The following is a 12,991-nucleotide window of genomic DNA, read 5'->3' on the forward strand; positions in this document are numbered from 1 at the left end:
CCTTAAAGTCCTTGAGGACAGGGACCAGTAACAATGGTCACTGAATCTGAATGCCAGCACAATATCTAGCACATAGGAGGTACTCGATAATTACTGGCAGAATTAATGAGTTGCCCTTAAGGATAGCATCTTACCCTTTGAGATACACTAAAGTTTTGGCATATGAAAACCATGTACTATTCTCTCTTATGAAAGAATCATAAATTCCATTTCACAGTTTTCAAATTAAAATCTTTTGAAACTACATTGGGAGAGGATATGGTACAATAGTTAAATTTTGCCTCTGAACCTTTAACCTTACATTTTTCTTTTTGACAGAATGGATTTATCAGGTGACAGCTGGACTCTAAAATTACACTCTTACAGAACAAGGTAACAAACTCCCAAATTCAGTGTAACCACAGCCTCTTCCTTTTATTCAGTTATCTCACAAACTGCATCTTTCAAAGAAATGGTATACGTAGGGTTCATCTCGTATATCGCAGAGTATAAACTTCCTTTCTCTAGAAGATCATCCAACTAAGTGTGAAGAAATGCATTCAAATGAATATGAAGAAATGTCAGTTCGACCTTAATCTTACACGGGATATTACAGAAAGCCTTTCTCCTTCTAGGCAATCATTCAAAAATAAAAAAGAAACAATGAAAGAAAAGAGGAAATGAATTTTAATATAAATTTTTTAAACAATTTCCCATTTGTCTTTGTTTATGCTAACCTAAATTTTAAAAAAAAAGCATGAGACAACTATAGTAATTCCTAATAAGTGAACACACTGACACTATTTAGCAGAAAACCATAAATACTCACTCCTGAAATCAATGGATGACTTTGAAATTCAATTACACCCATCTTATAAAAGAACCATAGCTGTGTTATAGTCACTCCCTGGCAGATGTAGTAAATCAGAGTGCTATGGCTTGAAAGCCAATGTGTTTTTATAATATAGTAATCTCAGATCAGCTGCATTTGAGGTGGGCAGTGACAAAGTTGGCCTGAGTTTTCATGTGTGAGTAAATTAAACATTAGCATTGTCGCTTTTATATAGTTAGAATTATTATTAATCTTTTATAATAATGATTAATCCATAATTAATGAATATCATAGACTTTCAAAAATTGTCCTCATTTTCTATAGATGATCACTAATTTTTCATGGCTAAACAATGATACTGTATATTTTACCATTTAACAAACTACACTTCTGAATCATACTAAAAAAGCAAAATAAAGTCAGTATGTTTATTTCAAAAGCCGGAGTAGATTGGTTAAAGGGAATGAATATACTGAGATGTTGGATTACTCAGCAGGAATAAACCATTCACTCTTTGATCTCCTCATGAAGTACCAACAAAGAAATGAGGAAGATAGGAGATAAACAGAGAAATCAGAAGGAATAATAGCCTCCAATACTGATCTTCACCATGTGACAGATATTGCACTAGATATTTTATGTATTTTATCTGATCTAATCTTCACAACAACCTTAAGAAAACTGACAGATAAGGACTCTAGGATCTAAGGAAATTCTGCTAGTTGTTGCCCAAGGCACACAGCAGGCAAGGAAAATGGGATTCAAACCCAGATCAGCCTAACTCCAAAACCCATCCTGTTTTCAGGTTAGCCACACTGTAAAGTCAGTGGTCACTTCTCTTACTTCTCTTGCTTTCCACCTAGAAGATCCATACGTCAGCATGTTGTAATCACCAATAATGATAATAACACATTATGAACATCTATTGAGTCTTTATTCCATACAACACAGGACATCATATGCATTATTTCACTAAATGCCAATAACAAAACTGACTTGAAAAACTGAAGCTCAGAAGGTGAGGGACCTGTCCAAGGTCACTCCACTACAAGCGGCAACACCAGAAATCCTAGTCCATCTGACATACAGCCCACACCTTTAAATCCATGCACTACGTAATCCCACAGTAAAGCCTCAATTCAACAGCCTCCAGCATCTTAAAAATCCTTAAATAATCAGATTGATTGCATGCTTTTTGATTTTACAAATAAAACTTCAAAAAATAAATAGATAACAAAGACTTATTTTCTGTAATGCTACTCTAATGAATGTCTTGAGCTTGTTATACAATCATAATCATTTAAAACCTCTTTATCTCCTTTTACAGTATTCCGGAATGAGATTTGCTATTCGAATCATGACCCTCCATCAATACAAGAAATAATCAGTTATGATCACTTCACTGTACTGTTTCTGAAAGGGAGGAAGTAAAATCTACTAGAACTTAGAAGACGTTTTAACAAGAGTTGTAATCAAAAGGAGTTTCACATCACTAAATCTCTGTAAGCTAGAAAATCCAATTAACTATAATACCCCATTTGCCAGCATTGTAGTTAATCTAAATTTTACTGATTGTCCATCAAAACCTTGAAATTACCTAAACATAAGGAATTTTTATATTAATGTCCTTGGTTTCTTACTGAGATTCAATTGCAATGAATTATTTAACACAAAACTGGAAGAGTTCCAACAGAGTCATTAGCATTAGTAAATATACAGTTAATGCCTTATAGAACAGGGCTTAATGGACTCCAGAACCCGCCTCTGTGATAGTTTGGGTCAGGGACTGAAACATCCTCCTTAATAAAGCACAGCGACTCAACACCTTGCTTTCTCACACTCTTCTTAACTTCAAACTTCATTTGAATGCAGGGGCTCTTCATACACATCCCTAACTCCTAAGAGTAAAACTGCAAATATCCCATACACAAAATAAACAAAACCAGGGCTAAATATTGGTTTCACACCATACCTTTACAGTCATCTTGGGAAAGATTATGTATACCAATATGGAATTTTCAGTTTAAAAACAACAAAGAAAAGTAGGCTAAACATTTTTTTGACTTGAGGAAAGTTTGCATATTTCACGATGCACTTATACAATGATTTTTAAATGAATGGATGGAAGGAAAAGGACAATACTCATATGCACTCCAGGGTTTTATTTTAAGGAATTAAGCACCTTATGCTTAATTTCCATTAACACCTTCATTAACATGGATGACATGTTAAACAAGTGAAACAAAGGCTAGAGGCTCCTTAGGGACTCTGAGGGGTTATTTTGTACGATTTTCTTGCTGAAAGCAGTTACCTGTGTAAATGAAAGTTAAGATGTTAGAGAAGATAGCTACCGTCTTAAGGTTAAAAGGGGTTTTTATAGCCAACCCTAGAAATCTAACCACCCATTCCACGTGACACTGTTGTCACCCTGTTATAGTCCGTGACATGGATTTATTCTTAAATGTCCTAAACATTTCTCGGTCGGTTATCTGTCGGTCAATTGGTTGGCTGAGTTAAAGACAATAGCCTTGGTCTAGTAAATGGAAGAAGTTTGGGAGACTTATTCCTAAATGTTCAGACAAGTTCACGGCGCGAATTTCTCTGCAGCAATGGAAAGATTCAGAGGACTCGAGACTGAACGCCCAAATCTCGCTTTCGAGGACCCGAAGTACCGAACAAAAGGTCCCAAGGTATCTGTCCCACTTCTCTTTAGGTTGGATGTGTTAAACAATACCAAGGTACAAACTCAACATTTCACCAATTTCCAAAGCTAAATTATTGACCAAACACCCAATACCAAAGCCTGCGTGCAAAAAAATAGGTGACCCAGGCGGCCGCGCCGCCTGTCCCCGGCGTACGCGAAAGCAGGAGCGCTAGTGGCGAGGAGAGGGAACCCAAATTGTAGGCTTAAGACCATGCACAAATGAACCCTCAGGTCCTGAGGGAAAGAGGTGTCTCTCGTTTTTGTCGTCGCCCTCCCGCAGGTCCTGGGCACTGTTCCCTCCACCCTCCGCGCGCAACGCCCCCCACGCCAGTCCCGGGTGGCCGCTGCACCGCCAGTGCCAGAAGCGCGGGGCCGAGGGCGCGGGCATGGGGGCGCCGGGCCGGGTGCCCGGGACAGCACGCCACTCACCAATGCGGCTGAAACTATCCGACAAAGTTCTCCGCAACTTCTTCATCTTGCCGATCTTCTCGGGCGGCTGCGGCTCAATGAGGTCGCACATCTGGGCGACACGGGGCTCGACCAACTTCCCCAAACTGGTCCAGAGCGAGCGCAGACAACGGCGAGGACGCGCGGCGCGGCGAAGGCGGCGCCTCCTCCTCCTCCTCCTCCTCCACCTCCTCCTCCTCCTCCACCTCCTCCTTCTCCGGCCGCGAGGCGACGCGCAGGGCTGGGGAGGCGAGCGGCGAGAGGCAGGCTGCACTCCGGCCTGGGCCGCAGCTGGACGAACGGGGGCGTTCTACGTGGTGCCGGGGGCGTTCTACGTGGTGCCGGGGGCGGCTGCGATAGCCGCCGCAGTGGTGGCCCAGCGCCGCGCCGCCGCCGCTGCCGCCGCCCGGCTCATTTTCCCTCCTTTGTAACCGAGAGAAGCGCGGCCGGCGGCCGGCTGTGGGGGTGGCGCGGGCGGAGGCGGGGCGGGGGCGGGCCGGGGACTAGGTGCGAGAGCTTGGGGTCGCCGAGGGCGCGGGGCGCGGGCGGGAAGAGTTTCGGGCGCTCGGGAGAAAGAGCCGCGGCGCGTAACCGCCAGCCGCCCCGCCCTCAACCCCCTCCCGCCGCCGCCGCCGCCGCCGCCCCGCCTCCCCCTAGGCCCCCGGGCGCGGGACCCCGGAGCGACCTCGGCCCCCCTCTCGGAGCCCGAGTCCTCTGCCACCGTCCCTGGCCTGCTCGCGACCCCGCGCTGCTCCCTCGGCTGCCAGCCCAGCCCGCGCGCTCGAGGACCCGGGCCCGCGGAGGGCCGCGAACGGGCAAGGCTGGGAGCGGGCCGCCACTGGGGACCCGGTTCTTGCGCTGTGGGGAGGCCCTGAAAGGAAAGGGGCTGAGCCTAGGTCGTTCATCGTAGTGGTTTTCTCCCTGCTGCGATCGCGTGTGAAAAGAGCTTGTAATTGGGGGTGGGGGGTTGGCCGAGACCAATGCCTCCGGGTCAGGGGAGTGGAAAGGCCTCGGGGATGCGCTCAGGTTTGACGTTGACTTTTTGTTTTTCTTCAGTTTTGCCAAGGAAACTGAAGCGAAAGAGCTAAAGGGAAAGATGGGCCCGTTTCTTAGGAGAGTCAAGTGCAAAAGCAGAAGCGTCAACTGTAACTCCCCAAGGCAGGGCTAGTGCTCTGTTTCCTTCATCCCTCTGTCACACTGAGTGACGGACGGTAATGTAGCTGATTTCTGAAATGAATACCCAGTTCTATAGTAAATAGCAAACAGAAGCCCTTAGTCTATTTACCATTTTTAGAATATATTTCTAAACTGGAAGACTCAGAGGCATAAACATTCTGACCTCCTCGTCCCCTACCACAAAAAAGCAACTTTAAAAAGCGGGGCTGGGGGGAAGCTTTATAAAATCCCAGAACCTACAGTTCGGGCAGCAAACACACATCGTCTTCATTCGGCTAAAACACGATGCAGCAAGCCTCCAAAAGTCAGTCTCCCAGGGGAGAGAGAAGGAAGATGGGGGAAAGCCTGAATGTGTTGATTTGGGGCCAGCAAACTCCTTATGAATAGAAATGCAGTAATCTTGAGTCATCTGGCTGTGTAAGTAAAAAGAGCTTGTGAGCGTGTGACAATGTTGTTTGGTTTAAAGGAAGTTTTGGGGGGTTTATGTTTTATTAATAGATTTTTATCTGAAAACAAAAACTAGCCCCCTGCCTTCCTTAAATTGTGAGGTAGAACACTGATTTGTTCTGCTCTGCACTGAGCACATTATAGGGACTTGATAAATTGCAGCTGATTAAAGCCAGGAAGTCAAGCCAAGTGGGGGCAGAGGAGGGTGGGGAATTCCTCAAGAAAGTCCGTATGACTTAAAATGGATGTTGAGTCCTGGGGACTATAACTAGATATCACTGACAGCACCAAGCATGGCCTCAGAAAGGAAAAAGGTTGACTTTCACCACTTACTCAGGTTAGTTAGGGAGAAAGGTATCAGCTGCTTTGAATGAAAAGACAAAAGCAACCAGTCAAAATACTGATGGGCTCTACCTATCCATCAACAAAGATGAAGAAGTAGTCATTAACTGAATGAACTTTGACAACTATACATCTGTGGATATCCTATTAATCATATTATTCACTCTGATAATGGCTGTTTCATATATACGTGTGTGTATGTGAGAATATATATAATATATTCATATTCTGTTTTACCTTCCCAGTGTTTAGTATTATTGACCTTTTAAAAGATAAACTTCTGTTTGAATAAATTATGGTATATGCATACTATGGTACACAGGTAAACATTTTCAAAAATGAGATAGATCAATATGTATTTTGTAAATTTGTCTAGAGTAAGTGAAAAAAAATTTACCATTAACCCGTTTTCATATTTATAAGAAAAAATTAGACATGTATATGTTTCTATATGCTTAGAAATTTTCTGAAAAAGAAGAGAACAACAAACTGTAAGTGTGTACACCCAGAATACAGTAAGTCCCCTACATATGAACAAGTTCCATTCCGAGACCACATTTGTAGGTTCAATTTGTTCGTTAAGTCCAATGAACTTGGACTTGGAGGAAGAGGAGGTGAGAGATGGTAGAACTGAAGGATCGTTTGCAATAGGAGATGGAGGGCAAGATGCAATTTCACTCATGCCTGATGTTGACAGCACTGGTTTTGGTTCCTTGCTGGATTCAATTCTATCTACCAGAAAAAATGATCCAGTGATGTCTGGGTAGAAGCTCTTTTTCTTGTCATAGATGACGTGGTAGCACTGGATTGCATTCTGAAGAGCTGCTGCAACCTTCGTGTATCCTCCTATGTTCAGGTCATGTGCCTCAAGGACTAACAGTGCCTCCTCAAATAAAGAAAATCCCCTTGCCATTTCCTGCATCATGAATCTCTTTGGTTCTTCAGTTACTTCTTCCTCTTGTCTCTCTTTGTCCTTTCTCTGGGCCTCCAATTCCATCAGTAAGCTCCTCATGCTGCACAGCAAGGAGTTCAATGAAATCGTCCTCTTACAGATCTAGCTTGAAATAAAGATACTGTACTACTGTACTCTATACAGTACTGTATGGTAAAGTACACAAAAGCACAACCACTTGTAGAGGATGCACACACGGGACAATGTATGCCAGACACATGAACTAACTTATATAATTAGACATGAGAATACATGTTTGCATCTTTGAAAGTTCAGAACTTGAAGGTTCGTATGTAGGGGACTTACTGTAGAGAGACCATTTTCTTTGTACCTTTAAGTATAATTTGAATGTTTTATCCCCCCAAAATGCATTGTTTATAATAACACAAATAGTAATTTAAAACATAAACATAATATTTACTTCATTTTTACCTATCCCACTCCAAAAAAATTTCACCTAATTACAATGGTATACCTTGCAGGAGAAACAGTTGTTAGTAATGGACCAAGTAAACCTTGGCAATTATGAATAACCAACTCCCAGCACATGCTTATCTGCTTCCTTTGTTGGTTATAAATCAAAATGGCTAATTTTGCAAGAAACTGTGATACAAAGAAGGAAATTTTTAACTGGATGCTTTTAATATATGTACACTTACGTTATAGGATTCAACTTTTTTTTTTTTTGGCCATGCCGCCCAGATTGTGGGATCTTAGTTCCCCAACCAGGGATAGAACCTGTGCCCCCTGCATTGGAAGCCCAGAGTCCTAACCACTGGACCACCAGAAAATTCCCAGATTCAACTCTTTATATGGTTATTCGTTTCACATTTGCCTTCATCTTAGATTGTAAGTTCCCTGAGGGCAAGAGCCCTAGATACAAAAGGTATAATGCCTGTTTCATAGTGGACGTAAATTAAATGTTTGTCAAATGATTAGAGAATATATTGCTGCCACTGAGAAGTAATGTGTTGTCCTCAGAAACAAAGATGACTATTCAGCATCTGTGTGGCATATGTATTTTCAGTGGGAGGATGGATCTGTGCCAGTTCTCCATCTGAACTTCTCATTCACAAGGTTATAGTTTTGGCTGGCCTGAATTAAAGGTGCAGTGTCTGCCTATAAACAGATAAGCTTACCGAGGGGCTGAACCCAGCATGGGTTGAACTGAATCGAATTCATCAATTAAAGCATGTGTGTGTGTTAATTAGGCCTAGAGTGATAGCAGCAGTGGCTGGAGACCCAGGACTCATGGGTTTTCGTCCCTACTCTATCACAAAGTGTTGTGTGGCCTTAGACAAATAAGTGATTTACCCACTTCCTTATCTGTAAAATGAGAGTCTTGAACTAGCTGACCTCTAGGGTTATCCATAGCGGCCAAATTCTACGTTGAATGGTGAAATTTCTACTCTCCCAGCTTAAACACTGGGATATATTAATGAACAGTAATTAATACACAAATAAGAGAGACAAGGATCCAATGATAAAAATTATGAGAAATTTAAGATACATTATTTCTACTCATGTTATACATAAATTATGCTTTTCTTATGAATGGATCTTGTCCATATAAGAAAAATAGCAGGCTCATATGCTGGCAGTAAATTTTAAGGGAATGAATCCTAATCTAAATCAGATGAAATATAGAGGATTTGATTAGAATCTAAAGTACCAACAAAAGCAGAAGCAGATTTACTGACCTGAAATAGTATCAAAAGATATTATCAGAGAAAAGAAATCTATGAAAAAATGATGCCAAGGATGTGGGGACTAGAGTTGGGAAGTGAAGTTAAAGTGAAAGCATATGTTAATTAATGTAAAATTTTAGAATTTAGCCAGTGTAGATAGCTAAAGATTAAGACATATTGTTGACTGTAATTACTAAAGTGGTAGAAACTAACATAATTGAATATCCTCTTAGAACTCTAAACAGTTACCCCAGTTAATTATTTTAACACTTTATTTTTTTATTTTCTTTTACTAAATAGAAATCTAATTAGTTCAATTACTTAAATGCAAGCATTTACATTAGAAAACGAGTTCTCTTCAATCAAAATTATATAACAAGAATTTAGCACTTTACAAAATTCTGTAATATGTCACATGACATACATAGCTATAACTTTTTATGTTGTAGCAACAGGTACTTACGTCAAGACTTCAGATTTTATTAAAGGACAATCTAAAACAATAGTAGAGTACAGATATAAGAAATGAAAAGGACCTCATGAATGGTAGTTAAAATAGATAACAGGACAAAAGCAAGGTAAAATATAATGCTCCAAGCGGCCTCTACATTTTGGTAAAAGATAGAACTATCTGAGAAAAATTATTTTTACTTTGAAGAAAGTTATAAAATTACATTAATTTAAAAACGTTAACAGATGCATGATGTATGCAACTTACTTTCAAACAGTTCAGAAAAAAACAGACATACGTAGAGTGGATAAGATCAATAGAGAAAGCATACAAAAATGATAAAGTCAACAGTACAAAATGTTAATAGGCAAATCTATGTAAAGGGTATATGTACGTTCTTTGTGCTATTCTTTTTTTTTCTTATTAGTCATCAATTTAATACACATCAGTGAATACATGTCAATCTCACTCCCCCAATTCATCGCACCACCACCACCACCACCCCCGCGGCTTTCCACCCTTGGTGTCCATACGTTTGTTCTCTACATCTGTGTCTCAATTTCTGCCCTGCAAACTGGTTCATCTGTAGCAATTTCTAGGTTCCACATATATGTGTTAATATACGATATTTGTTTTTCTCTTTCTGACTTACTTCACTCTGTATGACAGTCTCTGGATCCACGTCTCAACAAATGACCCAATTTCATTCCTTTTTATTGCTGAGTAATATTCCATTATATATATGTACCACAACTTCTTTATCCATTCATCTGTCAATGGGCATTTAGGTTGCTTCCATGACCTGGCTATTGTAAATAGTGCTGCAATGAACATTGGGGTGCATATATCTTTTTGAATTATGGTATTCTCTGGGTATGTGCCAAGTAGTGGGATTGCTGGTCATCTATGGTAATGGTAATTCTATTTTTAGATTTTTAAGGAACCTCCATACTGTTCTCCATAGTGGCTGTATCAATTTACATTCCCACCAACAGTGCAAGAGGATTCCCTTTTCTCCACACCCTCTCCAGCATTTGTTGCTTGTAGATTTTCTGATGATGCCCATTCTAACTGGTGTGAGGTGATACCTCATTGTAGTTTTCATTTGCATTTCTCTAATAATTAGTGATGTTGAGCAGCTTTTCATGTGCTTCTTGGCCATCTGTGTGTCTTCATTGGAGTAATGTCTATTTAGGTCTTCTGCCCAGTTTTGGATTGGGTTGTTTGTTTCTTTAATATTGAGATGCGTGAGCTGTTTATATATTTTGGAGATTAATCCTTTGCCCGTTGATTCATTTGCAAATATTTTCTCCCATTCTGAGGGTTGTCTTTTTGTCTTGTTTATGGTTTCCTTTGCTGTGCAAAAGCTTTCAAGTTTCATTAGGTCCCATTTGTTTATTTTTGGTTTTATTTCCATTACTCTAGGAGGTGGATCAAAAAAGATCTTGCTGTGATTTACATCAAAGAGTCTTCTTCCTATGTCTTCCTCTAAGAGTTTTAGAGTGTCCAGCCTTACATTTAGGTCTGTAATCCATTTTGAGTTTATTTTTGTGTATGGTGTTAGGCACTGTTCTAATTTCATTCTTTTACATGTAGCTGTCCAGTTTTCCCAGCACCACTTATTGAAGAGACTGTCTTTTCTGCATTGTATATCCTTGCCTCCTTTGTCATAGATTAGTTGACCATAGATGCGTGGGTTTATCTCTAGGCTTTCTGTCTTGTTCCATTGATCTATGTTTCCGTGTTTGTGCCAGTACCATACTGTCTTGATTACTGTAGCTTTGTAGTATAGTCTGAGGTCAGGGAGTCTGATTTCTCCAGCTCCGTTTTTTTCCCTCAAGATGGCTTTGGCAATTTGGGGTCTTTTGTGTCTTCATACAAATTTTAAGATTTTTTGTCCTACTTCTGTAAAAAAAAGCCATTGGCAATTTGATAGGGATTGCATTGAATCTGTAGATTGCTTTGGGGAGTATAGTCATTTTCACAATATTAATTCTTCCAATCCAAGAACATTGTATATCTCTCCATCTGTTGGTATCATCTGTAATTTCATCAGTGCCTTATAGTTTTCTGCATATAGGTCTTTTGTCTCCCTAGGAAGGTTTATTCCTAGGTATTTTATTCTTTTTGTTGCAATGGTAAATGGGAGTGTTTCCTTAATTTCTCTTTCAGATGTTCCATCATTAGTGTATAGGAATGCAAGAGATTTCTGTGCATTGATTTTGTATCCTGCAACTTTACCAAATACATTGATTAGCTCTAGTAGTTTTCTGAAGGCATCTTTAGGATTCTCTATGTATAGTATCAAGTCATCTGCAAACAGTGACAGTTTTACTTCTTCTTTTCCAATTTGTATTTCTTTTTCTTCTCTGATTGCTGTGGCTAGGACTTCCAAAACTATGTTGAATAATACTGGTGAGAGTGGACATCTTTGTCTTGTTCCTTATCTTAGAGGAAATGCTTTCAGTTTTTCACCATTGAGAAAGATGTTTGCTGTGGATTTGTCGTATATGGCCTTTATTGTGTTGAGGTAGGTTCCCTCTGTGCCCACTTTCTGGAGAGTTTTTATCATAAACCGTTGTTGAATTTTGTCAAAAGCTTTTTCTGCATCTATTGAGATGATCATATGGTTTTTCTCCTTCAATTTGTTAATATGGTGTGTCACATTGATTGATTTGCATATATTGAAGAATCCTTGCATCCCTGGGATAAATCCCACTTGATCATGGTGTATGATCCTTTTAATGTGTTGTTGGATTCTGTTTGCTAGTATATTGTTGAGGATTTTTTCATCTATATTCATCGGTGATATTGGTCTGTTATTTTCTTTTTTTGTAGTATCTTTGTCTGGTTTTGGTATCAGCGTGATGGTGGCCTCATAAAATGAGTTTGGGAGTGTTCCTTCCTCTGCAATTTTTTCAAAAATTTGAGCAGGATGGGTGTTAGCTCTTCTCTAAATGTTTGACAGAATTCACCTGTGAAGCCATCTGGTCCTGGACTTTTGTTTGTTGGAAGATTTTTAATCACAGTTTCAATTTCATTACTTGTGATGTGTGTTCATATTTTCTATTTCTTCCTGGTTCAGTCTTGGAAGGATATACCTTTCTAAAAATTTGTCGATTTCTTCCAGGTTGTCCATTTTATTGGCATAGAGTTGCTTGTAGTAGTCTCTTAGGATGCTTTGTATTTCTACGGTGTTTGTTATAACTTCTCCTTTTTCATTTCTAATTTTATTGATTTGAGTCCTCTACCTCTTTTTCTTGATGAGTCTGGCTAATGGTTTATCAATTTTGTTTATCTTCTCAAAGAAACCGCTTATAGTTTTATTGATCTTTGCTACTGCTTTCTTTGTCTCTATTTCATTTATTTCTGCTCTGATCTTTATGATTTCTTTCCTTCTGCTAACTTTGGGTTTTGTTTGTTCTTCTTTCTCTAGTACTTTAGGTGTAAGGTTAGATTGTTTATTTGAGATTTTTCTTGTTTCTTGAGGTAGGCTTCTATAGCTATAAACTTCCCTGTTAGAACTGCTTTTGCTGCATCGCATAGGTTTTGGATCATCGTGTTTTCATTGTCATTTTTCTCTAGGTATTTTTTGATTTCCTCTTTGATTTCTTCAGTGATCTCTTGGTTATTTAGTAACATATTGTTTAGCCTCCACGTGTTTGTGTTTTTTATGTTTTTTTCCCTGTAATTCATTTCTAATTTCATAGCGTTGTGGTCAGAAAAGATGCTTGATATGATTTCAAGTTTCTTAAATTTACTGAGGCTTGATTTGTGACCCAAGATGTGATCTAACCTGGAGAATGTTCCATGTGCACTTGAGAAGAAAGTGGAATCTGCTGTTTTGGGATGGAATGTCCTATAAATATCAATTAAATCTATTGGTCTATTGTGTCATTTAAAGTTTCTGTTTCCTTATTTATTTTCCTTTTGGATGATCTGTCCATTGGTGTATGTGAGGTGTTAAAGTCTG

At 39.7% G+C, this 12,991-nt stretch overlaps 1 protein-coding gene across 5 annotated transcripts in view; it reads right to left on the reverse strand.

Annotated features, from left to right (window-relative positions):
• CDK14 (cyclin dependent kinase 14) overlaps positions 1-12,991 on the reverse strand; it is a 618,912-nt gene that overhangs the window by 587,355 nt on the left and 18,566 nt on the right. Inside the window, exon 1 of one of the 5 annotated variants that reach the window (XM_073809736.1) lies at positions 3,945-4,120. The exons of 2 other annotated variants lie outside the window; for them this stretch is intronic. In XM_073809736.1, the coding sequence (XP_073665837.1) occupies positions 3,945-4,035 (91 nt within the window). In that variant the 5' untranslated portion in view covers positions 4,036-4,120. Of the gene's footprint in view, positions 1-3,944; positions 4,121-12,991 lie in introns of those variants that run through there. 2 more of the 5 variants (XM_033863082.2, XM_033863083.2) reach the window with 2 other exon arrangements.

The sequence above is a fragment of the Tursiops truncatus genome, chromosome 9 (genome assembly GCF_011762595.2).
Source record: "Tursiops truncatus isolate mTurTru1 chromosome 9, mTurTru1.mat.Y, whole genome shotgun sequence".
NCBI classification, from domain to species: Eukaryota; Metazoa; Chordata; class Mammalia; order Artiodactyla; family Delphinidae; genus Tursiops; species Tursiops truncatus.